We start from the raw sequence: 27,786 nt of genomic DNA on the forward strand, positions 1-27,786 counted from the left end.
TCTGTGGTTCTCATTAAATCCCAGGCCAACTGTCCTGGTGTTCTCAGATTCTTGAAGGTTGTAATATGATTACTTACTAAACATGCCAGAAAAAGTTGTGAACAAAGTTCACAAAAAGTCTTCGGTTTGCTAAAAATGTAATGAATGATAAATGATGTTTCTTTGTAACTGACCACAAAATCCAAGCTCTTGACCTGAAACTTCTGAACAGCACTAATGCAGCCGTGTGCAATAATTATACTGACACAAGCTGTGGTGAATTTCTCCTGGTAACTCCCTGTTCCAACCATCAAAGAAATGCATAATGCTGTATTGTGTGGGAAACCCGTTCAGAGCGGATTTTGGATAAGCCTTTTTTTTCAAGCCTTAACTGCAATATTCTACTAAACATTTAAGGTTCAGTCTCTTAATGAGTGTTAGTGAACGGATGTATGAAAGGTGAGTAGAAGTTGGTGAACGGCTGAGACAAGTTGATGGATGAGATGAATAGTTGGGTAATTAAGCTGGTGACTAATCATGTCAGGATAGTTGGGTCTGATGGGGGCATAGTCAAGTCCTGTTGGATGAATGTGTGAAGGCATGGAAGGGGATGTGATTAACAATCCAGCAAAGTACCTCAGTGTCAGAGACATTTGCTTAGAGTTTCTGGAAGCAGAGGAATGCTTCATTGGATATTTAAAGTTTCACAGCAATTTCCACAAGGGTCTATATATCAGAACATCTAAAGGATCCTAATATGCATCAGCCATCATCTATCTGGCCTCTATGGTTCAGGAAGGTTTTAGCCATTGTATAATCAAAATGACTTTCCACCCATCCTCATCCTCATGACTGCTCTACTTCATGATTTAATGCTCTCAGCATAGCTCACTTCGTAATGGAAATAAGCATCCAGAATTTGAGTGTGAATACCAGTTCACGTGTTTTAATAGAAGTTACTTTATTAGAAATTATATTTGCATTTGTTAATATTTTTATTACAATTTATTTGTTAAGAAGATTTGATCTTTTTTCTTATAGGAAAGCTGTTTTGTCTTGGAAATACAATATAAAAACATGGTACAAGAGTAAAGAGTTACATAAATATTTAACAAAATATTTATTTGTTGGTACAATATGACCTTATTTTTGTTATATTTTATCTTGTGCCCACTGAGTATAAAAATTTTAATCTTCAACCAGTTACCATTTAAAAGCTTCTTTTACAAAATCATAGTCATATGTCTGTCAAATGTCTAGCTTTTTATTGATCGGAAAAGAGCATGAACAGCGATATGAAGTTGGAGGAGAACTCCAAGCAAACATGCACTACTAAAATAATAGACAAATGTTATGCTTAGAGAATAACAAAGACAATTGTTTAAAAATAAACAAAAATCTTTTATGTTGATCATTTGAAAGTTAAAAATAAGATATAAACAGTATAGAATAAACAGTAACTAAATAAAGATTGGACACTTATTTTTGTTTTCAAAGCATTCACAAATTATTAGCATTTGTAGCACATTTGTCCACATCTAACTGAACACTTGACTGTCTTTTAAAGAAGCAAGAACTGCAGAATATTAAATACAGTTGGCAATATGACTTATGCTTTCAGCCAGAGATTACTGACATATTTTATGTTCCAGTTTGCAGTGAGTCAACGAAAAATACTTTTACATCCTGTTTTATGCATTTACATTAGAAGCGTAATGTGAGTGTGCAGCAGCTTTATGCTAACTCTATATCTATGGGATTGTAAATTATGCAGCAATGTCTGGACGAACTCTAAAGTGATAGTGAATGAGATTACCTTCCTGGAAAATTCACTCCGGTCATGTCCAGTATTGGGCTATGATTATCGATCCAGGCTGCATTTATTTGATGTATTGTGTTGGAGTAAGTCAAATTTCTGCCATTTCTTTTGTCAAGTATCATAACAGAATATGGCAATTTGCACAGAAAACATATCACTCATTGGTAATAACACAATGCTAATCAAATTTGAAGAGTCTATGTAATCGCAACTCAGTTGAGATTTTTCTCTTAAATATATTCCATTTAGACCTTTTGGAAACATCTGAAAAGTGTTTTTGTCTAAATTAGATGAGATTCAATGTAACAAAAATAATGCAAATTTAACCACAAATTTAAATAAATTCTGAGAAAAATGACATACATTCAATAATATTGCATATCTTAATCTCTCTTGTAAGTTTTGACTATGCTTTTAAATCATCTAATTTGTCTATCCAAATAATTCATTAGTTTTTGTTTTAGAGAGCACGGTCTTAGAGTCATCTGTGAATTAGTTTTGATGTCATTTTTCATTTTCTTCAGTTCTTCTGAAACAAAGATCAGACAAAATCAAGTTATATTTTTTAGACACATGAAACAACTCAAGTGACTTCATTATTTTCTGGCTATTTTATTAGAATTTAAAGGTTTTATTTATTTCCCCAGATTCCCTCTTGGTGGTATGATTTCATTGGGTCTAGCTGTCCTTCAACACCTCACCAAGTTGGCCATTATATAAGTAAAAATCTTAACAGTAACAGTACAGAATTTATCTGCAAAGGACATTTTTGCTAAGCCCCTTTAGCTTTCCATCTGTATATACCCATGGTAGAATTTGCTGCAAAATTATCTGAAGCACAACTAATTTTCATTACTTTCTCCCAGTGCAGCATAGGCAGAGACTGAAAATAAACTTTTCAGATCTGTATGCCTCAGACTTAGTGCCCTTTAAGTCAATTTTCCAAGAATTTCTGAGAAGGAGTTTCTCCTGTTGTGAGTGACATGTTGGAAACTCAAGGCAACACTCATGTAAATTTCCTGTATGTGCTTAAAAGCTGCCAAGTGAAGGCTTCCCATTGAGAGTACAAACTAAAATGATCACTTGATGCAAATCTACAGACATCAGGAGAATGTAAATGAAGATAAAAGTGCATTTAGGAAAGCACATGAATATAACTAGCACGATAATTAAGCTTCATGGTCACAAGTACAATTACTGTTAAAATAGTAAACTATACTACAGATCAATTTCCTATTTGATGAAATGAATATGATAATGGAAATAAGTTAAAAATGTGGTCTCCTTATAAAAGAAAGAACAACTGACACATTGGACAATCCAAGTGAACACTTTAGTGTGTAAGAAAAAGTGAATCATGTTAAATGTTGTTGTGTTGGTTTTTCAGATGTATATAAAAGTAACATTAATTAAAAAAAAGATTTACAGTACAAACTTATAAAGGATAAAAAAAATCTGAAATGTAATATATAATGTTTATGTTGACCTTTGGTTCATAATCAATAATAGTAAATTACAATGTAATCTACCAATTTCTGATTAAGTGATTGATCAAACATAAACTTACCTTCCATTTGAGTTAATAGTTTGTGACTAGGTAGTCCTCTGCTATGGTAGCCATTTCTCAAATATAAGCAAGCCAGCCCACTGTCCACACAGAAACATTTCCTAGCAAGAGGCTCTTGTTAAAAGAGGGAAGCTAGCTTAATCTGACTGCACTCTAGCAGGGAGTGAAGTCAAATATAGGGCTCTTGTGGCAAAGTCATAGTGTCCCTGCCTCCCAGCCAGAAAACCCACCTACTCTAGAGTGTGTCATAATATATTGGAACAGGTAGATATTTAAAAAAAAATCTACAGCCCAATATTGCTTCAAATGATATTAGCTAATTCAGCAGGGACTAGGTTCAGATGCTGGTCTTTCAGGATCCATGATAAATAGGTTGGCCACTGCTTGAATCCTGTTTTCCACTTGCACTTCTGTTTTTTGATTTGAGAGAAGATGATGTACATTTATGGTGAAAGTTGAATTAGGAGTCAGAAAGGGTCGCAAAAAACTGTGGAGGCTGTCAGTTCTTGAGGGATGCTGGGTAGAAAGAGAGTCCAGCACTGTGGCCAAACATTAAAATAAATATAACATAAAATATTCCTCCATCCATCATTGAAACATTCCCTGTACTCAATCAATGCCAACCTATACCACTGAGTGTCCTCTACACATCTCCCCGTGGCCCTTCTGTTGTTGGTGCCTGATTAACCTGATGTTCAGGCAGCCTATCTAATACCTTCCTACTTTGAGCCCTCTAATTAAACTACTTTTGCTACCACTAAAAAATGCACACGGACGTCTTCCTTGGTAAAGACAGGTGTAAAGTACTTATTTACCACTTCACTTCTACTCTCTGCCTCTATGTGTAAATCCCCTTTTAGGTCTTTAATCATGCATGCTACCGCATAAATTCATAATGTAATAACATCACAAATGCACTCATTAGTGGTCCTCAACAGAATAACTAGATTCAAAATGGGATGTGGTTTTTAAAAGGTTTTTTTAAACAATAGAGATTTTGGTGATGGAATGGGACTTGGGCAGGGAGAACAAAGGAAGCCAATGCAATATACCAGTTATTAAAATACACATTTGATCTTCAATTTTAATAGAATCAATTAGACTGTATATTGGCAAAATATTTCACTGAATAAATACCACCTTTTTTACATCATTGTCCATTTCCAACTTCACTCAAATAGTTTGAGAAACAGGACAGAAGTCATTGTAAAAGTCAATCTTTTCTCATTAATTAAATGGCTGAGTATTAGTGTTCTTTGACAGCAGGCAATTTACATGTAACAAAATAGCCTTTTTTCATTCAGTGAAGTGCCCAAGTTGAAAATGATCAAACACATGAGCTTTTTTCTCAAAGTATATTCAGCCGGCTCATACGTACCTTAGTGCAATAGACAGCTTTTTTTTAGTTTATTGCTTCTCTTTTCGGAATGGTCACCTGTTTTGAAATGAAAATATCAAACAATAGCAACAAATTAAAGTTCAGAATATAAATCGAGATATCAAAATATAAGCCTAAAATATAATGTTAATTAAATGGCTTGGACAAGACCAGTTTGTTGCCATAAAGATTAAACAAGTCACTGATCTCCCACATAAAGGGACATAGATGTATCAAAATTGAAAACATTCATAGCTTAACTCCTTGCTCCACTGGCTGATGGGACAGGAGAATAGAAAGAAAATGTCCACAGCAAAATAACTGAAGACTCAGCAAAGCAATTAAACTGCTGCTGCTATGCCATGTTGCATGGCTCTTAGATCTTTAGGAAGCAAGTTATTCTTTTACAAAGAAAGTGTATTGAATACTATGATAAGTAATTTATTAAAGGCCAATAATAGAAGGCAAATGCAATTTAGAAAAGGTCATCTTAATCACAGAATAAACGCATAGAGTGAAAACCAAAAGTTATCGTTCCTTCCTCATTCCAGGTATTTAAGTGGATCTGGAAAGAGTTTTCACATCCAGTGCATTGACCACTTCTTGCTAAGAAAAAGCTATTTCTGATGATCCAAAATTGTCACTTCACCAACTTAGCATAAAGCCCAATCTGCTATTGGTTTAGCTCACCTTGAAACAGTATTCTATACTTTTATCTGTATTAGCTAATACTTTATCTGTATTAGGTGCAATCTCAGTAACCTCATTTCAAAGCTGAACAACTCGAGATTTTCCTCACATCTAAAAACTTAAATGTCAGACATTTGCCCCTTCAGATTCTCCACATTGCCAACCCACATCTAAGTTAATCAAACTGTACTCAATATTCAAAGAACATAGAGAATTCCACAATTCCTGCAAACCATTCTCTCTGGTTTATATGTAATTAGTTTAGCGTTCAGTGCAACATTTCACTCTTTGGCATTTGTTAGTCCATATTTGTGTGAAATGCTAAACCAACAGTTATCACTAAATTAAGTCCACCTTCAATTTCACTTAATGTCAGTTTGGTCAGTGGGAACACTCTGTCTACAAGGGAGCAGAGTGGAGAACTAAGGGCCATTCCAAGGCTTCAGCATCTAACTATGCCTGGCACTTAAATGCATATTGGGGAAAGATGAAGAGGTGGAGGTGCTGCCTTTTTAGATATTTTATTCTGTCTTTTCAGATATGTTATGAGACATGCCTGAAGCAAGTGGGATTTGAACCTAGACCTTCTTCCCCACAGGTAGGGAGATGACCACAGTGCCACTAATGTCCTTGGTGCTGTCTTTCTAGTAATTTTTGTCAACCTATGTGGACACACATCCAAGAGATGTGGGATTTGAACCTTGGTTTCTTGGCTCAGAGGCAGGACACTACCACTGTGCTTCAAGCACCTTCAGTGTTGCTTTTGTTAAAACAAATGTCAACAAGTCCTTCAGTTGCCCATTCAAAGAAACATTAAAAGACTCTGTGGCACTATTAAAGGTTAGCAACACAGAGTTGTCGAATTGTCTTAGTGGGCTCATCAATCAGTCTCACCAAAAATATAGATTAACTGTTAGGTTATCTTCTTTTCTATCTCAGAAGTGCCACTGCGGAAATTAGTTGCTGCATTTTCCTATAAACTAACCTTAACTACATTGAGAAACAAATGACCATGGAAATGTCTTACATCCTGAGGAGCTAATAAGTTGTATTCTTCTCTAGATCATTGGTAATATGTACTGCACCTACTTTACATTTAATTTAAACATGCAGCGCATCCCATTTCTCAAACCTAGATTTTATATGCTACTCTTCTACCCAAATACATATTTAATCTCCCACTTGTTTGGTTTCCTAACTGCTTTGAGTTTAAATTAAAAATTCATTGCCACTGCGCTACACACTCAAGTGTGCCAGTGGTTGCCGGTTGACAGTAAGTTGTAAAGTAAGCAAAAATATAAAAAGGATTATTTTTTGCAGCAGACTACAGAGAGATCTTTCACCAAACAATGGTATGGAATTTATGTATGCAGCCTTCCAATCTTCGATTTATTAATGAGTCGGAAATGATCAGGTACCTGCATACTTGATCAATGCAACCATCAGAGAGACTCCTTTGGGTAAATCATTGGCCACAAACTCTCTAGCTTACAGTGTTTGTTCAACCTAGGTAATTTGAATAATCATTTGGCTGTACACTACTTGAATATTGCTGAAAAAAAGATCCATTTTGGGAATTTTTTTCATCCTGACCTCATCAGAACAATTTTTAAGAATACCAATTCGAGGGGAAACCTACATGTGAGAGGAGTCTGGATTGGCCTGCAACTAGATTCTGATTGGGAAAAATGTTGCCAAGGAAAATACAGCCCTTAATGTGGATTGACAATTACCTGCCAGGCTTTATTTAAATGTTAAACCAGGCAGGAAAATTAATCATCAAATGGTTATCACCCATTTTATTGAGTTGAAACATAAGACCAGAAGAAATAGGAACAGGAGTAGTTCATTGGCTGTCTTGAGTCTGTTCCACCATTCAATAGGATTACGACCGATCTGACATACCTCACACATTTCCTGCCCTTTCTTCATAAAGCTTGATTCCTCAGCTGACTATGAATCTCATTCTTAAATATACCGGAGAAGTCTGTTCCACTGCTCTCTGTGGTAAGAATTTCCAAAGACGCACAACTCTTGCTGACTCTAATTTCCTCCTCATCTCAGTTTTAAATTGGTACCCCGTAATTCTGAGACCATGCCTCTGGTCCTAGATTCTCCCACAAGGAGGAATACCCATCCTCTCTGCATTTACTTTGTCAAGTCCCCTAAGAATCTTATATGTTTCAATGAGATCACATCTCATTCTTCTAAACTCCAGTGAGCAGAATCCCAACCTGTTTCGCCATTGCTCATACTAGAGATCCTACTGAACCTTCTCTGAACTGCTTCTGATGAAATGATACCTTTCCTTAATTTAGGGGACCAAAACTGTAATTATGTGCAGTGTGTGTATGTGTTCCTTCTGTCTACGAAGAACATGGTCCTGAGTATTAATACATGTAGCTTCAAGTTCAGGGAAGTATACCACACTGTAAGGCTGACTAACAATCCTAAAATTAGTGAAAGGTAAAAATATTTAACGATTGTTTTTTCCCCCAGCAACACACGGTTAATTTCACAAATAAACTGCACCTTAAATCCGGAAAGGCCAGAACTATTTTAGCTGAAGCTTAATTTAAGATGCATTTTCAAAATGTATGAAATGTAACGAGATTACAGTATTGATGGAGTGAGTGTTTGGAGTAAACAGAAAAAAAATTACCTTTGAGTTTTTTGCTTTTCTCATCTAGAGAGTTTCTGGTAGATGATTTTGGTAAAGATGACCATGAAGCAGATCTAGAAGAACGAGTTTTTGAAGGTATAGTATGATCAGTGTGCTGGACTTTTGGTTTTGAATTGGAGATATTTGTGTCAGGTATGCTTTGGTCCACATTTTGTGATACTGTTATTGCAGTGGCCATACTTGTGATTGAGTCAGGCACACTAGGTGTAGGGTCAACATGCTTAACCACAACTTTATTTTGGGGGTTTATATCATTAACAAGTTTAGATAGATTCCCATCTACCGTAGCATTAGAACAGAAATTTTCTTCCTTTTTGTCTGCTGTATTGACATTATCTTCACTGTGACATTGTTCCAACTGTTCACGATCTTTTCCAAATAGATTTTCGCAGTCAGAGCTGGAGTTTTCCTTGCAAATATTTTCTTTATTTACTTCATTTGTATTTTTATCAGTCACAGCTTCTTGTCCTAATACAGTTTCAGATTTATTTCTTTCAGAGTTGGAAACTTGTTCAGCAGACAGCTGCTGTGTATTATTTTGCACCATGTCTTTTTGAGCAGGCAACTCTTCAACGTGTGGTTGTTGGGTAACAGCTTCCATTATGGGATCAGAAACGGCATCTGAAATTTGAGGTATGGTTGTATATTGAGGCGCCAATACTTTTCCTTTGTCCTCTGCAGAAGGGGCACTTTGTTCTGTAAATATACAGATGAATAAAGTGTTGTACGGCCATGAAAGTGAAAGTTTATGCCATTGTCTATAGAGGCATTTTAAATAGTTCAAATGCTGGAAAATACCTGATATGCCCATCCCAAGCCACACAATTAAAGAAGTAAAGCAGTTACCACAAAAACAAATACTTGAAAATATGTTTAATTTTACTTAAACTGCTTGAAATGATGGCCCTTGATCAGCTATAAAGCATTTCAAATGTTTCTTTAATTAGAAAAAAAAGGCATAATCAACACGTAATAGAGCACAAATTTATATCATAAATATTGAAACAGGATATAATAGATATATTATGTATATTTAGCAGGATACTGGCAATTCAAAATTTGTGCAACTACTCATGTGGGCAATTTCATCCAAACATGGAGGTAGCACACATGTATCAAAACAAGACAAATCAAGAGGAGATAAAAGTTAAGCAAAAACTTAGATTATTTTTGGAGCCAGCAAAAAAAAAAGCAACTGAAGTTTAACTAATACAAGAATGAAATATCATGCTTGGGAAATTAGATTGGATGACACAAATGGACGGATGAATAAACCGCTTTGATAAAACTGATAACTAAAGGCATATACTGGGTTGTCATACAGGAAAATCAAGTTGAATTGAACTGGATTAGCGTAAACTCATCACAGAAATCTCTGGGGCATACATTTCACACAAGAAACTGATAATGACATACACAAGTATTAGATGTATCCTTTATAGTTTTATACTTGGTTAGATCCAAGTTTTTGCACCTGATTTAATGCTTTAGCCTAAAACACTATTTAGATTTTGCATGGTACATTCTACCTTGTACTCATTAGTTAGACAAAAAAGATAGAAAATAGCAATTCCATTGCAAACAATGTAAACAATCTCACAAAAAATAAATTTGCCATTATAGCAAGTGACTTCAGTTTTCAATAATGGAATAAAACAAGCACCCAGACCAATAAGTCATAACAAAATCTCTCATTTTCATTCTGTATTTCAAGAAGAATGGAGAAAATCCCCAGTCATGGATGGTTTTGGGAAAAAAAGTCAATTTCCATTGAGCACTGCTTTTAACTAAAAAAAAAGACAAAATTCAAAACAGAAGATCCCTGAATAAGGCAAATAGTTTCAAAAGACTTCAGGTTATCATGCAATTCTGTACTGGTTAAAAATTATTTGACAGATTTGTAAAGGTATACAAATTCAAGGTACAAATTAAGCTTTGTATTCATTTTTAATTAGATACGCACACTCCAATGCATTCCAATGACTTCAAAGCACGTGCCCTGCAGCATATTAAGCATCAAGCAATATGGAAGTAAAACCTTTCAGATAATACAAGGCCATTATTTATTTGCCTTTGAAAGAATTGAAAATAACAGGGAAAGGAAAAATTAAATTAGGAAACCAGTACTTGCAGATACCCCATTAAAAAAAAATTGAGGTGACAATTAGGTCAATTTGGAAATGCTGCTATTTTAGCGAAAAGCTAGCTAAGCTTACAGTTTGAAGCTAAATGCATGCAGGCATGTGCTCTTACCCAGTGATATTTTCAGCTTAGTTTTCTCAGTAACTGAACTTTTAGGAGCAGACAGAGTTTCGCACCTGCTCCTGGCAGTCTTCTTCAATTGAAAACCCTTCCTTATGTCTGACAGAAGAGCATCAATAATACATCCCTCCTCTTGTTTTATTGATGATTTATGAACTATAAAACAAAGGTGGTCACAATTTACTAGAGCTTCTTCAATATTAAAAAATAATTTCACAAATTTAGATCAGACATAAACCTCTTCAAGTCAAACAAAAACTAGTAATAATGGAGAAACTTGACATATTGTCAAGTTTAGATCAACAATTCATCAGATGCATTTTGATTGCTTTTACATTAATATAGAGTTTGAAGAACAATTCCACACTGCATTTGCTCTTAACCAAAAGTTTCTTAAATGTATTATATTTATTTATTAAAACAATAATAAATTCATTTAAATTTTTCTTTAAATCAAGACAGGACTCCTTTCTATGATTCACACTTACTAACTTGTCCATTCTCTCCTTTTTGTCTTTTAGCTTCTTCTTCTTCCTGAAGTTTTTGTTTCCGCTTCTCTGCTTTTGCAATCTGCTCCTTTCTGAGCTTATTTTCCTTTAAGCACAAGAAAAAATGCTACTCATTTTCCAACACTAACATAGCAATGGTGATGTTAGGCTAAAACAATTACTCACAGACCCAGAATGAGAGAGTATATTATAAGAGGAGGGATCACTCTGAATGTATGTCACTCTTTCATTCAATGTAAACAGACAGCCTTGTACAGCAATTGTGTAGTGTCTGCTAGTACATTCAAAGTCCTTTTCAACTGACAGTTATCAAACGAGTAAACTCTGGTGGCAATGATGGCCATTTTTTTTTGTTTATTTATGGGATGTCACTGGCTAGGCCAGCATTTATTGCCCATCTCTGGTTGCCCTTGAAGTGGTGGCAGACTACCTTCTTGAACTGCTGCAGTCCATTTGGTGTAGGGACACCAACAATGCTGTTATGAAGGGAGTTCCAGAGTTTTAACCAGGCAAAGGAACAGGAAATATTTTGAACTTTAGATGATGTGTGACATGGAGGGGAACTTGCAGGTGGTATGTATTCCCATGTACATGCTGCCTTTGTGCTTTTGGATGGTACCAGTCCTGGTTTAGAAGGTGAATTTGGGAAGGGCAGGATATGGTTTGGCAGGTGTGTGGACAGCCAGATTTAGGCCCTTACATGGGCATTTCATGCCCACAGGTTTGGTATATAATGCTCATGTGAGGCTAATGTCATAAAATACTAAGAAAAGGAAATAGTCCTTTTGCAAAAAGTTTAATTAGTATCCATTTTAATAACTTTAAGGTTTATTCTGAGATGTCAATTTACAATGCTTTAAATTAAGGTCTTCATCACAAAACATGCAACAGACCTTATGTTGCGTGTTGAACAGTGAACCATATTTTGGGGCTTGGATTTTAAAATAGAAGTAGATTGATGTCAGGCAGTGCTGTGTTGGTATTTTCTTTGAAAAACAGGTCAGGAATTCATTTGGAACAGTGCATCATTTCCAAGCAAAAATGCAAATGCAATGAAGTGCCTGGGAGAACCCCGACAATTTAACGCACAGAATGTTCCTCTTACTTAGCTTACAACAGGCCAGAAAACCAATAGATTTATTTTAGGTCAGGGAAACTAGTCTTCATAGATGTAGTACTTTTGCTTTATGAAGCTTATAGGCCAGAGGACACTGGATAGAAATCTTCAAGTGTTTAGAACAGGTGAAGCCCATGTCATTAAAATTGTGAAAATGTAAAGTCAGCAAAATTGTGTAAGTGTATCAATATTGTTTCCACAATCCAAAGAGGAGAATTACAGGAAGGGGTTAAGTAAAAACTTAAATAGATGAGACAGGAATGAAGTTTCTGTGGATTGTGAAAAGGACATAATTGCAAAATCGATCAAATCTTGATTTTACCGTTTGTGTCAAGATCAGTGGAATATAAATGTAGCTATATTGGCTTTTCTCTCTCTATTTTGTATAATAAAAGGTGTTGTGTATTAAAGAAACAGCTGCAGCTTTGTGTGAACATGTTTCAGTGACTAACCAAATGCAGAAACTAAATATATCAAGTCAGGTTTCGTTCCAGGATCTGACATAACCAATATTATCATCAGCTGGAATTATAACAGCTGTATATTGAAGTTATGAAGAATTACCTTCATGGCTTTGAGGAAACAATCTCTGAAGGTTCTGATAGTTAGAAATAGTTCCTCTAGTGATAATTTACTAATATCATCACAGAAGTACTCAGCCAGTTTCTTCCTCTCTGACTCAATATCTTCAACGAGTTCCTTCAGCTTAATTGCTTCAGACAAACTTTCCTGAAATCATAGTTTGAAAAAGAAAATCAAGTTTCACACTAGGCAGCTAAAACACTCAATTATTTGACAGTTGCAGTTCTACTTGCCTGGATAGGTTTGTCGAACAGTAATTTTATATCATCTGCTGACGACTTGACTTTACCACCAATCATCTTGAGGCGCTCCAAGAGGTTGACTGTATCTGACTGAAGTGAGTCCACACTCAAGCTGCCAGTAAATATAGTCTCCAAGTTATAAAAATGGTGGATTGGACAACAATTAACAATGCAATGTTGATGGATGGGGTAAGTGAGAAAGGGAAAAGAAACAATAGTTTTCACCAACACAGTAATCTTGGCTATTGTTTTATCTCAGCCGATTTCCTTTTCTGGTACTTATCCCACATCTTGTTTCTAGGAGACAGTCTAGATTCTACCCTTTCGAAATACATGCTACAAGAAATGTTAACTGTAGAAGTAAATTTTCCCTTAGTCAGCTGGAAGATCTTCGCAAACCTCATTTTACGTATAGGCTAGCTGAGATTGTGATTTGAACTCTGATCTTCTTACCGGACCTCAAAGCTTGCACTTTTTGACAAGATTTTGGATTAAGTTATGATAATTATCCTCAAACATTATAGCTCCAAGATTTTTTTTTAATTAGTATAAAATCAAACAGAAATTAGTAGATGTCAAAAGTCAATTTGCTTTAACAATAGAATGTAACAACCTCTGTTCAGTTCTGTTGATGTGCCTTAATTTTCTCATGCTGTTGAAGGAGTCTACTTTATTTAGTAAATAAATGTCAGTCCAGTCACTATTTAAGGAAACTCCACTCAAAGTTGGACAGCTAGCAAAAAAATTACAAATGGTCTTCTTACCCTCCTGCTTTTGAAATATTTTTTAAGTCTTCAGGAAGATTCAGTAGATCTGGATGGGACTTTTCAATCTCCTATAATGTGCAAAATCAAAAATCATTTAGATACTAACCAGCATAAAAAATATAGATGGAGAAATTGTAAACGATATCACCTCTATTGTATGATGGAGCAATGTAATTCGGGATCGGTTTGCTTTCGTTTCAGTTAGTTTTAGTAGTGTGTTGATTTTAAATCCATCTGCATTTCCTGTGTGACTGCCCTGATGAAAGACAAAGCAAAACAAACTACACATTTAAATATTTACACAAATGCAACAAACATTTTGTGAAAACAACTGACACAGATTTCGAGTAGGGAGAGTCTCTAATTTTGCACATCTGCAACAAGAATGGGCAACATTATTGTTTACTGGAAATAGCATACAAGGAAAAACGACTAAAATTTGCAAAAATCTACTTTGAAAAAGAAATCAATCTCTAGCAGTATAACATAATAATGTCTTCAATATTTTTTTCAAAAAAATTGTTTAATCTGTTCTAACTTCCTAGAAGACACTGGGTAAACCTTTCACAACATACGTACATAGTTAAGGAAGTTTCCAATTCGAAGAATCAGGTCACAGAAGATTGGTAGTCTTCTAGCAGAACGAAGATCTGGTCAAAAGCAGAGAATGATTATGGTATAAATATTTCAGCCTGCTAACATAAATTTGATGATTGTATTTGACTGGGTATCTTTAAAGTCACATGAAAATGATGTATCAAGCAAAGCTATTCTAGAAATTTAAAAGAGTGAACAAATATTGCTTTCTTCTGGATATTGTTTTTTTTTTAAAAAAAACATGCTCACAAATGCTTATAGGCACTCGATTGGAAAACATCTAGATCATAAAATTTGCTTCCTTGCTTTCAGATTGCTCCATACTCCTCACCTTCGTCATTTCGTCTAGTCTAAAGATCTCTCAGGGCTAGATTTTTTTTTGGCGAGTGTGCCCAGTTTGACATCTATCCACCTCAGAGGCAGAAAAATTGGCACCCTGGTCACATAATATATATATAAATAAATCAATAAATAAAAAGGTCAATTAAGTTGTCCATGTCAAAATATTGTTAGTGTAGCCAGGGAGCGAAGTTGAGATTCCAATTTTTAAAATAAGTTTATAAAATGGCAGAAACTCAGAACAATATTGTCTTCAGGAGATACCGATGTGCAATGTGGCACCTCTTGAAGTTAGTACCCAGCTTCTTACTCAGCCACCTGCATCGCAAAACCGACCACTATCACTGACCCTCCCAGATACTATCAGATTTACGTCCACGCTCCAATGGGTCATTTGTGGGTCTGCTTGCAGTACTGGCAGTGTCCACTATTTAGCTGTGGTGCTAATCTTATCGCTGGTGTTGCCTGCCAATAGTAGAACACCACCTGGAAACACCTCCTGAGAGTGTGATTTTCCTCTTATTGAAGGACAGAAATTCCACGATGAGATAACATAGCTCACCGCAGATAGACTTCCACTAGACATGTCAACTTCCAACTGCCCATTAAAGATCTGAAATTTCCTTCATAAGCCTTTGTTGCTCTAGCTCTCTCACCTGTTTTAAGAGGCTCACCGAGACTTGTGCTTTGAAGATGACTTGAATGACCTCTCTTATTATCTCGTAGTCTGATGCCAACGTGTTTGGTACATCATCCTACAGTACCTTATGATTCTCTACTTTGTTAAACATGTCATATTATTGTTATGTAGTAGAACATTATATGAATACACAGTTACAAGACAAGTATAAGCACTTATTGACCACTAGAAACACGTCTCTGTTCAGTAAACATTCATATCTGATTTTCAAAGTGCTTATAATAGAATTGAGGTTTTAATGTATTTACTGTTTGATTAGAAATGTATTGATTGAACTGAAAGAACATGACACTTATTAAGCAAAAAGTGACTAGACAGACTGGAAATCATTCAGAAATAAAATGTAAGACATATGTTTCATACTGCAGATGTCATACTGGAGTGTCCAAAATAAGAGTGACAAACTTAGAGTATGGATCAGTACTTGGGGGCTACAATGTTGTGGCCATAACAGAGATGTGCGTTTCACAGGGGCAGGAATGGTTGCTTGATGTTCCAGGGTTTAGAACGTTTAGAAAGATCTTGGAGGGTGGAAAAAGAAGAGGGGGTGTAGCATCACTAATCAGAGCATGCATCACAGCTACAGAAACAAAGGTTGTTGAGGTAGGTTTGCCTACTGAGTCAGTATGGGTGGAAGTTAGGAACAGCAAGGGAACAGCCACTGCATTGGGGGTTTTCTACAGACCACCTAATAGCAGAGAGATTGAAGATCTCATAGGCGGGCAGATTCTGGAAAAATGCAAAAGTAAGCAGGGTTGTTGTTATGGGTGATTTCAACTTTCCCAATATCAACTGGAACCTCCTCAGTGCGGGTGGTTTGGATGAAACCATTTTTGTCAGGTGTGTTCAGGAAGGTCTCCTTACTCAGTATGTAGACAGACCGACGAGGGGAGTGGCCATTTTGGATTTGGTGTTCTGCAACGAGCCAGGACATGTGTCAGATCTCACAGTGGGAGAGCACTTTGGTGAAAGTGATCACAACTGCATCACATTTAGCATAGACTTGGAGAGTGAAAGGAGCAGTTACCGAGGGAAGACATTTAATTGTGGAAAAGGAAATTATGACGCTATCGGACAGGAGTTGGGAAGTACAGACTGGGAGCAATTGTTCCACAGAAAGGGCACAGCAGACATGTGGGGACTACTTAAGGAGCAGTTGTTGCGAGTGATGCACAAATTTGTTCCTGTGAGACAGGTAAGAAGGGGTAAGATTAAGGAACCTTGGATGACGAGAACAGAGAAGCTTCTCATCAAAAGGAAGAAGGCAGCTTACATAAGGTGGAGGAACCAAGGATCTAGCACAGCTTGAGAGGATTACAGGCTTGCTGGGAAAGATTACAGGCTTGCTGAGGAGAGTCAAGAGGGGACATGAAAAATGCTTGACAATAAGGATTAGAGAGAACCCAAAGGAATTTTACTCATACATGAGGAATAAGAGAATGATCAGGGAGAAGGTAGGGCCAATCAGGGACAGTGGAGGGAACTTGTGCATGGAGACTGAGCAGGTAGGGGAAGCGTTAAATGAGTTTTTTGATTTGGTTTTCATCAAGGAAAGGGAATTTGTTGTAAATGAAAACTTAGAGGAGCTGGGATACAGTCTTGACCAGATCAAGATTGCTGAAGTTGATGTGCTAGAAATTTTGGAAAACATTAAGATCGATAAGTCTCCACAGCCAGACCTGATTTATCCTAGGCTGCTCTGGGAAGTGAGAAAGAAGGTTGCTAAACTGCTGGCGAGGATATTTGCCTCCTCACTCTCCACAGGAGTCATACCGGAGGATTGGAAGGAGATGAATATTGTTCCACTTTTCAAGGGTAATAGGGAACTTCCTAGCAATTACAGACCAGTCAGTCTCACGTCTGTGGTCAGCAAAGTTTTGGAAAGAATTCTAAGGTATAGGATTTATGAATATTTGGCAAAGCATAGTGTGATTAACGGTATCAGCATGGCTTTGTGAGGGGCAGGTCATGCCTCACAAATCTTATTGAGTTCTTTGAGGACGTGACAAGACAGGTCAATGACAGTCGAGCAGTGGATGTGGTTTATGTGGACTTCAGCAAGGTATTTGATAGGGTTCCCCATGGTAGGCTCATTCATAAAGTCAGGAAGTATGGGATATAGGGAGATTTGGCTATCTGGATTCAGAATTGGCTGGCTGACAGAAGGCAGAGAGTGGTTGTAGATGGGAAGTATTCTGCTTGGAGGTCAGTGTTGAGTGGGGTCCCTCAGAGCTCTGTTCTTGGGGCTCTGCTCTTTGTGGTTTTTATAAATGACTTGGATGAGGAGGTTGTGGGGTGGGTTAGTAAATTTGTAGATGACATGAGGGTTGGAGGTGTCGTCAATAGTATAGAGGGCTACTGCAGGCTGCAGCGTGACATAGATAGAGTGCAGAGCTGAGCTGAGAAATAGCAGATGGATTTCAACCTGGATAAATGTGAAGTGATGCATTTTGGAAGGTCGAACTCGAATGCTGAATATAGGACTAAAGGCAGTGTGGAGGAACGGAGGGATCTGCGTGTGCAAGTCATAGATCCCTCAAAGTTGCCACCCAAGTGGATAGGGTTGTTAAGAAAGCACATGGTGTTTTGGCTTTCATTAACAGAGGGATCGAGTTTAAGAGCCGTGAAGTTTTGCTGCAGCTTTACAAGTCCCTGGTGAGGCCATACTTGGAATATTGTGTCCAGTTCTATTCGCCCTACTATAGGAAAGATACAGAGGCTTTAAGAGAGGGTGCAAAAAGGATGCTGCCTGGACTGGAGGGCTTGCCTTATGAAGGAAGGTTGAATAAGCTTAGACTTTTCTCTCTGGAGAGGAGGAGGAAGAGTGGAGACCTGACTGAGGTGTACAAAATAATGAGAGGAATAGCTATGGTCAGTAGCCAGAGATTTTCCCCAGGGCAAGATTGACTGGTGCGAGAAGTCATAGTTTGAAGATACTAGGAGGAAGGTATAAAGGAGACGCCAGAGGTAGGTTCTTTACGCAGAGAGTTGTGAATGCATGGAATGCGTTGCCAGCTGTGGTGGTGGAAGTGAAGTCACTGGGGACATTTAAGTGACTGCTGGATATGCATATGGATAGCAGTGAGCTGAGGGGTGCGTAGGTTAAGTTACTATATTTGACATTAGGATTAAATCTCGGCACAACATCGTGGGCCAAAGGGCCTGTTCTGTGCTGTACTTTTCTATGTTCTATGAATATACTTTATTTGAGTACTGTTTTGCATCCTTCAAATTGAGGATGGCCATGACCATGTAAATGGGCAAGAATCAAAATGTGGCACTAAAGTTACTGTCAGTGTTTCAATGTAAAGCATCAACTCTCACATGTGATCGCATCAACTTCTGGTTAGGTGCTAGTTATGTTCTGTAATTTAAACACTCATTCTGAGAAGACCATAATTACAATTAAAATTTACCGTGACAAGCAATTTTAATTAGTTCCGCCCTTGGTTGGAGCAACTGCAAGGTAACGGTCGCCTCTTCACACAGTAACATACAGTCAATCCTTAGCTGGTAGCTGTTGAAAAACAGGGCAAAGAAATAAACGAATAACAACAAACTGGAGAACACTTGTAGAAAAATAACACATTTCAAGCAAATGAAAAGTCAGGATCTAGTTTTGCATCTTATCATTAACAGTTAATACTCAGTTAACAAAGCAAAAAAAAAGCCTGATTAAGAATAACAAAGCTGTCGAGAATACCAAGAATGGAATGAGTGAATTGCTTGAACCAGAGAAATGTCACACCTTTTTATGTGACTGACCGACAATGCACAAAATGGAATGTTAAGTATGAATTTGGTTCATTCTTCCAAAGGAAATCAGAGCAAAAAACCTTAATGATAAAATTGATTTTGTTTGATTTGTGGCAACAAATCTGTTGCATTTGTGAACTCTACAGATGCTGTTGTTGAATATTAAGGGAGGAATATATCAATATCTTCCTAAAGTAAATAGATTCTCATTAAGATAAGACCAATAACAATACTTTCATTCCTTTACGTCACTATACTTACTTTTGGTCTCTTTTGGATCGGACATTTTAGATGTCGTATGCTATAAACAATTACAACTGCAGATAAGACCTCATGTTTCCAAATCAGTGAATACATTTTATACACAAAGTAAGTAAAAATAGTGATCAAGTTAATGGTGATATAATTATTCCTTTGAGTCATTTGAGTTTAATGTCTAATTTCCAGATTTAGCAGTCAATATCAAACTGTTTTATATCCACATTCTTTAGTAGCTTATATATCAAGTGTGAAAGAAGTATTATTTGTTATTTGCAAATTTGTATCAAGCAATTCATACTTGTTAAATTATATTGTAATGAAAAATAATTACCAGAAAGAGTTTTGTCATTCATTGTGTCAGGCATGTAATTTTACTAGATATAAATTTGCTGAAATCCTTGCCTATTCGGTCCAAGTTAAAAAAAAGCAGAGGTTCAAGCAAGGATTTTAATACTAACTTAGTTATTAAGTTATTTCAAAGTAAAAAAATCATTTATTTCATTTTTGTCAGTAGTGTGTTGGCTAATTCTTACTTATTCATTCCTGGTAGTCTCTCTTATTCTTGTTAATTTTTTTTTGAAAGAGTCTTTGAATAACAGAATCTCTATAGGGTGGAAGGAAGCAATTTAGCCCGTTGAGTCCACATTGACCCACTGAAGACCATCCCACCCATAGGCTGAGAAGTGGCAGATGGAGTTTAATTCAGATAAATGAGAGATGCTGCATTTTGAGAAAGCAAATCTTAGTAGGGCTTACACATTTAATGGGAAGGTCCTAGGGAGTGTTGCTGAACAAAGAGACCTTGGAATGCAGGTTCATAGCTCCTTGAAAGTGGAGTCGCAGGTAGATAGGATAGTGAAGGCGGCATTTGATATGCTTTCTTTTATTGATCAGAGTATTGATGAGTTGGGATGTCATGTTGCGGCTGTACAGGACATTGGTTAGGCCACTATTGGAATATTATGTGCAATTCTGGTCTCCTTATCAGAAAGATGTTGTGAAAATTGAAAGGGTTCAGAAAAGATTTACAAGGATGTTGCCAGGGTTTGAGGATTTGAGCTACAGGGAGAGGTTGAACAGGCTGGGGCTGTTTTCCCTGGAGCATCAGAGGCTGAGGGGTGATCTTATAGAGATTTACAAAATTATGAGGGCCATGGATAGGGTAAATAGACAAAGTCTTTTCCCTGGGTTTGGGGGAGTCCAGAACTAGAGGATATTGGTTTAGGGTGAGAGGGGAAAGATACAAAAGAGACCTAAGGGGCAACGTTTTTATGCAGAGGGTGGTATGTGTATTGGAACGAGCTGCCAGAGGAAGTGGTGGAGGCTGGTACAATTGCAACATTTAAGAGGCATTTGGATGGGTATATGAATAGGAAGGGTTTGGAGGGATATGGGCCGGGTGCTGGCCAGTGGGACTAAATTGGGTTGGGATATCTGGTTCGGCATGGACAGGTTGGACTGAAGGGTCTGTTTTCGTGTCGTACATCTCTATGTCTCTATTCCTGTAACCCTGCCTTTCTCTTGGATAACCCACCTAGCCTGCACATCCCTGGACACAATAGTAAATTTAGCATGGCCAATCTACCTAACCTATGCACCGTTGGACTTTAATCAAATTTCTTGCACTACTTCAGTAGTTTTAATATTAAAACTCATTTTAATATCATAGGAACTCTTCTTAACTTGAATGCACGACATGATTAGGAAGAATTTTTTCCCATTTATGAATTGCAATAGCATTTCCAGTTGGACAATTTTGGATGAGGCAACCCATAAATTCAACTTGTACCTGAGAAACATTTGCATAACAGAGCTTAGTTACAAAATGATACCAGTAATACATACCAAGGAATATCAAGGAGGAGAAGGTAGAAGTGATCAGCACTTGCTAATTTTTCCTTTTCTCCACTGTAAGCCTTTATGTTTTCTATCTGTACATGAAACAAATGTTACAAAAGTCTGAAAATGTCTGAATTAATTTTGAGGTACTTGATTTTTAAATTTGGTATTCATTGCCTTGTTAACTTACTTCATTATTTTCTGGCATTAGTTTCTTCAGTTGCTTTAAAATCTCTACATCAAATTTAGATCGGTTCCCTCTCCTGATCATATCAGTCACTTCTTCATCAGAACTGATAGTGTTGAAAAATTAAACATAAATAAGAATACAATCAAAGCAACCAATTTTTTTTTAGTCAATCAGAAAGCAACATTTTACACTGTACAGAACTTGCTCAGTTTCAATGAGGACGTTTCCAAACACATAATACAAAACAAAGACTTGGGAATGCTGGAGATCTGAAATAAAATATGAACTTTCTGGTAAAACTCACCAGGTCTGGCAGCATCTGTGGGATGAAAGCAGAATTAATGTTTCACATTTGGTGATTCTGAAGAAGAGTCACTGGATTCAAAATGTTAACTCTGCCTTCTTCCCACAGATTTTGCCAGACCTAGTAAACATAACTAATACTTAGCTATAGCATAGCTCCATCTGCATAGTGTAAATTCCTTTTAAAACTTGCTTTGTTGAGCCTTATACCCAACAGCTTATAACAGCCAACATGAGCAAAAACCACTAATCAGTTGTAAAGGAAACAGTTTAGTGGTTCTGGCTGTCATGTTGGCTTTTTCTGCGATCATAAAATGACCAATTAGTCTGTCAAAGCTCATTGCCCGAGGAAAGTAATGAAAAGAAGACCAATTGCATCTTTGATGTGGGACTCATTATTGGGCCTCTTTCAGTCAGGACTTGTTGCAACCCAAACAATGGTACTGATGGAGATCTGGAAATATGATTCGTAAGTTCTATAGCTTAACGGGCTAATGAAGCAGAAAAAGATAGTTTTATGTACCCTTCATTGGAAGGAGCACGTTTGCTAAAGTCAAGATTAAATAAAACAAGGAGTGACACTTAAGGTCCCCTTTCTCTAAGAAAGGTTGGAATAAATGGTTCAAGTGCAAGAGTCTGCAATTTACCCTCAAACCTTTCCGACATGCCCACAAGATGTAGGAGTAGAAGTAGACTATTCAGCCCATTGAGTCTAATCCACCAATCAATGAAATTATGGCTGATTTGCTAATTGTCAATTCCATGTTGGTGCCTTTCCTCCATAGCCCATGATTGCTTCACTGGTTAAGAATCTGTCTGTCTCAGCCTTGAAAATATTTAAGAACTCAGCCTCAACAGCTCTGTCTTTAAGAACCATACAGAACCAAAATACTCCTCATCTCTGTCTTAAGTGTGGCCCTTCTTTGGCGATTATCCCCTCTGGTCCTAGATTATCCCACAAGGGAAAACTATCTTTCCACATTGACTTTGTCGAATCCTTTAAGAATCTTGTATATTTCAATAAGGTCACCTCTTATTCTTCTATATTCCAATGAATACAGGTTGAATCAAATCAAAATCACCTCAAAAGGCAGATCCTCTTTAGCCAGTAGTAGTCTAGTGAACCTTCTTTGGACGATCTCCATTGCCAGTATATCTTTACTTAAATAACCGGCCCAAAACTGAGATGATGGCACATGGTAATTTTATTGAAGATCAGTTACTCAGCTGGACACACCACATAAACCTAGTGTCTATAAAAGCAGATCAGAAGCTGGGAACACTGAGGTGAGTAACTCACCTCCTGACTCCCCAAAAGCCTGTCCATCGGCTACAAGGCACAGTCAGGAGTGTGATGGAATGCTCCCCGCTTGCCTGGATGAGTGCAGGGCTGAAAATGTGTTGCTGGAAAAGCGCAGGTCAGAAAGCATCCAAGGAGCAGGAGAATCGATGTTTCGAGCATGAGGCCTTCTTCAGGAACCTTTTCCAGCAACACATTTTCAGCTCTGATCTCCAGAATCTGCAGTCCTCACTTTCTCCCGGATGAGTGCAGGCCCAACACCACCCAGGAAGCATCACATCATCCTGGACAAAGTAGCCCGTTTGATTGGCACCACGTCCCCAAGCATCCATTCCCTCCACCACCGATGCAGTGTATCTTGTAGATGATGCAGAAATTCACCAACAAATCCTCAGATCATATCTTCCAAGCCCATGACCACTTCCATCTATAAGAGCAAGGGCAGTAGATACATGGGAACACCACCACCTTCAAATTCCCCTCTAAGTCACTCACCATCCTGACTTCAAAATATATCGGTGTTCCTTCACTGTCGCTTGGTCAAGATCCTGGAACGCCCTCCCTAATGGCATCGTGGGTCAACTCACAGCAGGTGGACTGTAGTGGTTCAAGAAGGCAGCTCACCACCACCTTCGAGGGCAACAAGGAATGGGCAAAAAAAATGCTGGCCAGCCAGCAATGCCTTTGTCCCACAAAATGATAAATAAATAAGAAACCAGCAAACACCAGCTCAAATTGCACTGTTGAAGTTGGAGAATTGATTTTTTTTTTAAAAAAGCCTGGGAATATAGAAATGACTGCTGTAGAAATAACCATGAACCATACAGATTAATATCTGGGATGGAAGAAAATCTGCCATCTTTATTTAATCTGACCTATTAGTCATTCCATTCCCAATAACTGCAAAGAGTGTTAAATGTCCTCTGATATATCAGAATGGTTTTCTTGGCTAATTCAAACTGCTGCCAATGCTTTAAGAAGGTTGCCAATACCATTCTCAGTCATTCATTGATGGGCATTACATTCCAGACTTTCTAGACTAAAGAACAAATTTCTGAAATTGACATTAAGGGATATATTACTGGCTGATAAGCAAAGAAATTAAGCAACGATACTTAGTTAAAAGAAAAAGACAGATGTAAAGCACATAATCACAACATATCATCAACTGATTGTGGAACAACTGCCAGCAATCTAATTTAATCATTTGATATTTTACAAATGCCCACAATACTAATCATATGCAAATAACATCTATTTAAATGCAACTCACCATTTGAACTGCTTTAAAAATATGTTTAAGTTAAGGCTTTTCCTGGAGTCTAGAAATGTGACCTGGGATGGGAAGAAGGTAGGAACAATGAGTTACGTATCAAAGCTCCTGTGTTTAAAAAAAACTGCTTTAATTAAATGACACTTGCTTCTTTTTGTTCCTTTTTGCTAACAGTTTGTTCTTTCCGTTTTGGTTCTGATACTGGAAGGCTGAAGAGTTGCTCAATACTGGCATAATCAAGATCAAAAGATTCTTCAGTACTTTTTGTGATGGATGACCACAAAGAATTTCCCTCTGTAGAAAAGAAAGAAGGTAGAAAGAAACCAAGGTTTTATTCTATAAATTCGTTAGACGTTAAGAGTTGTGGAGAATATGCTAGTTTTTACATTTTCTAACTATAGTCTCTTCGTGCCACATTAAATTCACTAACAGAGATATCAATTGATGGGTTTGCTACAATGGGAGCCCAAATTGGCTTGGATTGGCGCAACATCGAGGGCCAAAGGGCCTGTACTGCGCTATATTTTTCTATGTTCTATAAGTCAGCTACAACCAAATAAACTCCAAAGCAACCAGTCCCCAGCTTGGTCATCGACTCTTTACAGAGCACAGACACTTCATTTATAAATTTACTGAACAGTTTGCATTCATCATCATTCATATAATACATCTGTAGGGTCATGTGGGAGGATGAAGTATACCAGTATAGCAGGAGTTGTAGTGCAAACTTCTCGTATGTTGGCATACAGAACAATAAATGGATTTGGATAATGTTTGGATTACCTGGTCATGTGATGTCACATTATGATAAAACAAAATAAGCTATAGCTGTCAATGTAATGCATTGATTATTTTCTATACATTGGAGCATTTGAATTATTCATAAAAATGGACTACTAAATGGTATTACCCAGAGCATCATCACATTCAAAATGAAACCATGGAAATATGGAACTAAACCCTTACAAACAACACGAGAGGGGTAAATTTCAAGTGTTCAGTGGCCAAGCTAAAAGACAGACCTGGTAAGAGCTGTGATGGAAAGGGATGGACAATGGATGTTCTCAAAACAGGGACGGCTAATACACACTCCCACTCAGTGCAGGAAGAGCAAAACAAATCATATGCTTAAAGGAAACCAGGAACAACATTTCAAGGGACTCTAAGAACACAAGATAAATTCACAAAGCTTTCGGAGGGAATTGAGGAAAAGGTATATGAATGCAGAGAAGATACAATTAGAGATGTAAAGAGCTATTGCAGATGCTGAGAAAACACACAAAAAACTCATGTTCCAACCAAACGATCCCTGACAAGATAATCAAACACTAAAGTCCCATTTGGAATTGAAAATGGGATAATAAACATGTTAATAACGACTGCTGGGTAGTTTTAAATTAGGGAAGAATTCAATCGTATATCAATTACATAACAGGCACTCCGGGACTGATGTATTACTGAAGCTGAGGGAACTAAATGGGATTAAGTGGAACAAACCAATAAAACCCCAAAGTTTTGTCTCCCTGGTGCTTAGAGAGATTTGTTATGTTTGAGACATCAATGAAATTCAAAAACAATAAATGTACAAACATAGTTTATTAAAGAAAAATGCCACATCTTGCAATACAAACACATAGCCTAGGCCAACCTTTAAATGTGAATAAAGTTAATAACCAGAAGATGAAGAAGGTAACTACATGAAGATAACCTAATAAATGACAGCTAATGTGGCTTCCAGGACATAGATCAGCTCTGACATATTTTCTTCTGATGACGAAACTACACAGCAACAGTAACAATTACAGCAGTCTGTGATAATGAAGGGAAACCAAAAACTACTTTGCACAGCTCATCAATATGTTTCAGAGGGTCCCACTGCCCCTTAGACTACATAAGATTAGATTTTATTCATTCAAAAATGAGTGGGCCAGCGTTGCATTAGAAGTTACAATTTTTTTTAAAAAAAGGATTATAATCTGTACACTGCCTGGTTTACTTAAGTTGCCCTGGAGAAAGATTGTTAACTCACTGCTAGAAGCCAGGTTCTGCAATTCAAATATTTGCATGAATATTGGAGTCCCCCTCCCGATAATTCGTGTGAACCAAGACTTGTAGGGCTTCTCCAGCTTCCACAACCCTGACAGCTGGAGTGAAGCAAGGTTCAGGGTTCACATGGCCTGTGATCGCACTTCCTCCAGTCTACCACATCACATGACCTCCAGGGTCTGGAATCCAGATCAAATAATTGTAGCTCAGGATCCATAAACTGATTTCCCTTTTCCATAGGGTCACGATTCGACCTGGTCTTCCCAAATGTGCCTGAACACCAATCCTGTCAATCAGATTGACTTCTGGATGGGAAACTTATCAAGGATGAACGATGCTCACTTTGGGCTAATACTCCAAAACATCTGAAGAAACCTGGACTCCTGTCTGAAATGTGACACTTCCGTTCCACCCCAATCTCGTTAAGATGTTCCTGCTATATTCCAAGACATGCATACATCAAACTGTAGATGCTAACACAACTTAGCATTGGACTGAAGATCTATCTATGGAGTATGCAACATTAGGAACAATGTGGCCCACTGAGTTGAAAAACAAAGTCCAAATAGGAATAATCAAATTGGAAGAAATAAAAATGCAAATGGAAAACAGTTGCTTCATAAGTCAGATTTACAAGCTTTGCAGGTTACTCATTATTCACTGTCAAACACCCAAATCTTTTGATAAAATACAACTTAAAAGGGAGGAGGCCTCCAAAGTCAGCCAGTGGCAATACGAAGGTGTGGGATGGATTACCATTTGGTTGGAGGGGACAGAGAATAGTATAGTGCTTTTGAGAGTGACTTTGCAATGGAGGAAGATGTTGAGTGAAGAGCCCTAGAATCTGGGCTGGGGCCCTGTCTGTTGCTGACTCATTCGCCTGGATGCCCAACTGTGTTGCGGGACAGTAAAATTCACAACTGGCAGCAAATAGAGGGAGAAAGAAAGACTGGGTGGATGGGCTAGAATGCCTCAACATAAAGATTGGTAAATAATCAGAGGTCTTAATTAATTGATTGCTGACCAGACCTGTCAGTGCAAAATCACAGTAAATAAAGCAAATTAAAGGGCAGTTGGAAGGTGCTGTGCACAGGCTGAAGCTGAGGTGACAGTGACATAGTGGCAATGATGCTGAACTAGTAGGCAAAGGCCCTGGGAGCACAGGTTCAAAGTCTGTCACAGCAGGTGGAGAAATTTCAATTATTAAAAAAAAACCCAATTGGGAACTGAAAGCTAGTCTCGATGATGCCACGATACCATTATGATCAATGATTGTTGTAAAATGTCCTAATGTTCACTAATATCCTTAAGGCAAGGAATATCCTTACCTGTTCTGGCCTATGTCTGACTCTGGATCTACAGCAATGTGACTGACTCTTAATCATTCTCTAAAACAGCCTATTATACCACTTTGCTCAAGGATAATTAAGGATGGGTAGTAATTCTGATATCTATAACCCATGAAAGGAACAAACAAATCTGAAAGTACAATGTAGTCCTTGGGTTATTGCAACAGGAAAGCCACGTGGGTGCTTCCATGCTAGTAGAATGAACCAGGAAGAAAAATTGGATATAATTAAGAGGATG

General features: G+C 37.4%; 1 protein-coding gene across 1 annotated transcript in view; it reads right to left on the reverse strand.

Annotated features, from left to right (window-relative positions):
• Positions 1–1,009: 1,009 nt before the first annotated feature.
• LOC132818320 (inverted formin-2-like) overlaps positions 1,010–27,786 on the reverse strand; it is a 64,719-nt gene continuing 37,942 nt past the window's right edge. Inside the window, 15 exon segments of the mRNA XM_060829217.1 lie at positions 1,010–2,327; positions 4,744–4,800; positions 8,096–8,812; positions 10,370–10,534; positions 10,867–10,972; positions 12,569–12,733; positions 12,820–12,940; positions 13,593–13,663; positions 13,744–13,851; positions 14,175–14,245; positions 18,648–18,748; positions 21,094–21,179; positions 21,278–21,380; positions 24,154–24,215; positions 24,302–24,447. Coding sequence (XP_060685200.1) covers positions 4,745–4,800; positions 8,096–8,812; positions 10,370–10,534; positions 10,867–10,972; positions 12,569–12,733; positions 12,820–12,940; positions 13,593–13,663; positions 13,744–13,851; positions 14,175–14,245; positions 18,648–18,748; positions 21,094–21,179; positions 21,278–21,380; positions 24,154–24,215; positions 24,302–24,447 — 2,078 coding nt within the window. The 3' untranslated portion in view covers positions 1,010–2,327; position 4,744.

The sequence above is a fragment of the Hemiscyllium ocellatum genome, chromosome 8 (genome assembly GCF_020745735.1).
Source record: "Hemiscyllium ocellatum isolate sHemOce1 chromosome 8, sHemOce1.pat.X.cur, whole genome shotgun sequence".
Taxonomy (NCBI): domain Eukaryota; kingdom Metazoa; phylum Chordata; class Chondrichthyes; order Orectolobiformes; family Hemiscylliidae; genus Hemiscyllium; species Hemiscyllium ocellatum.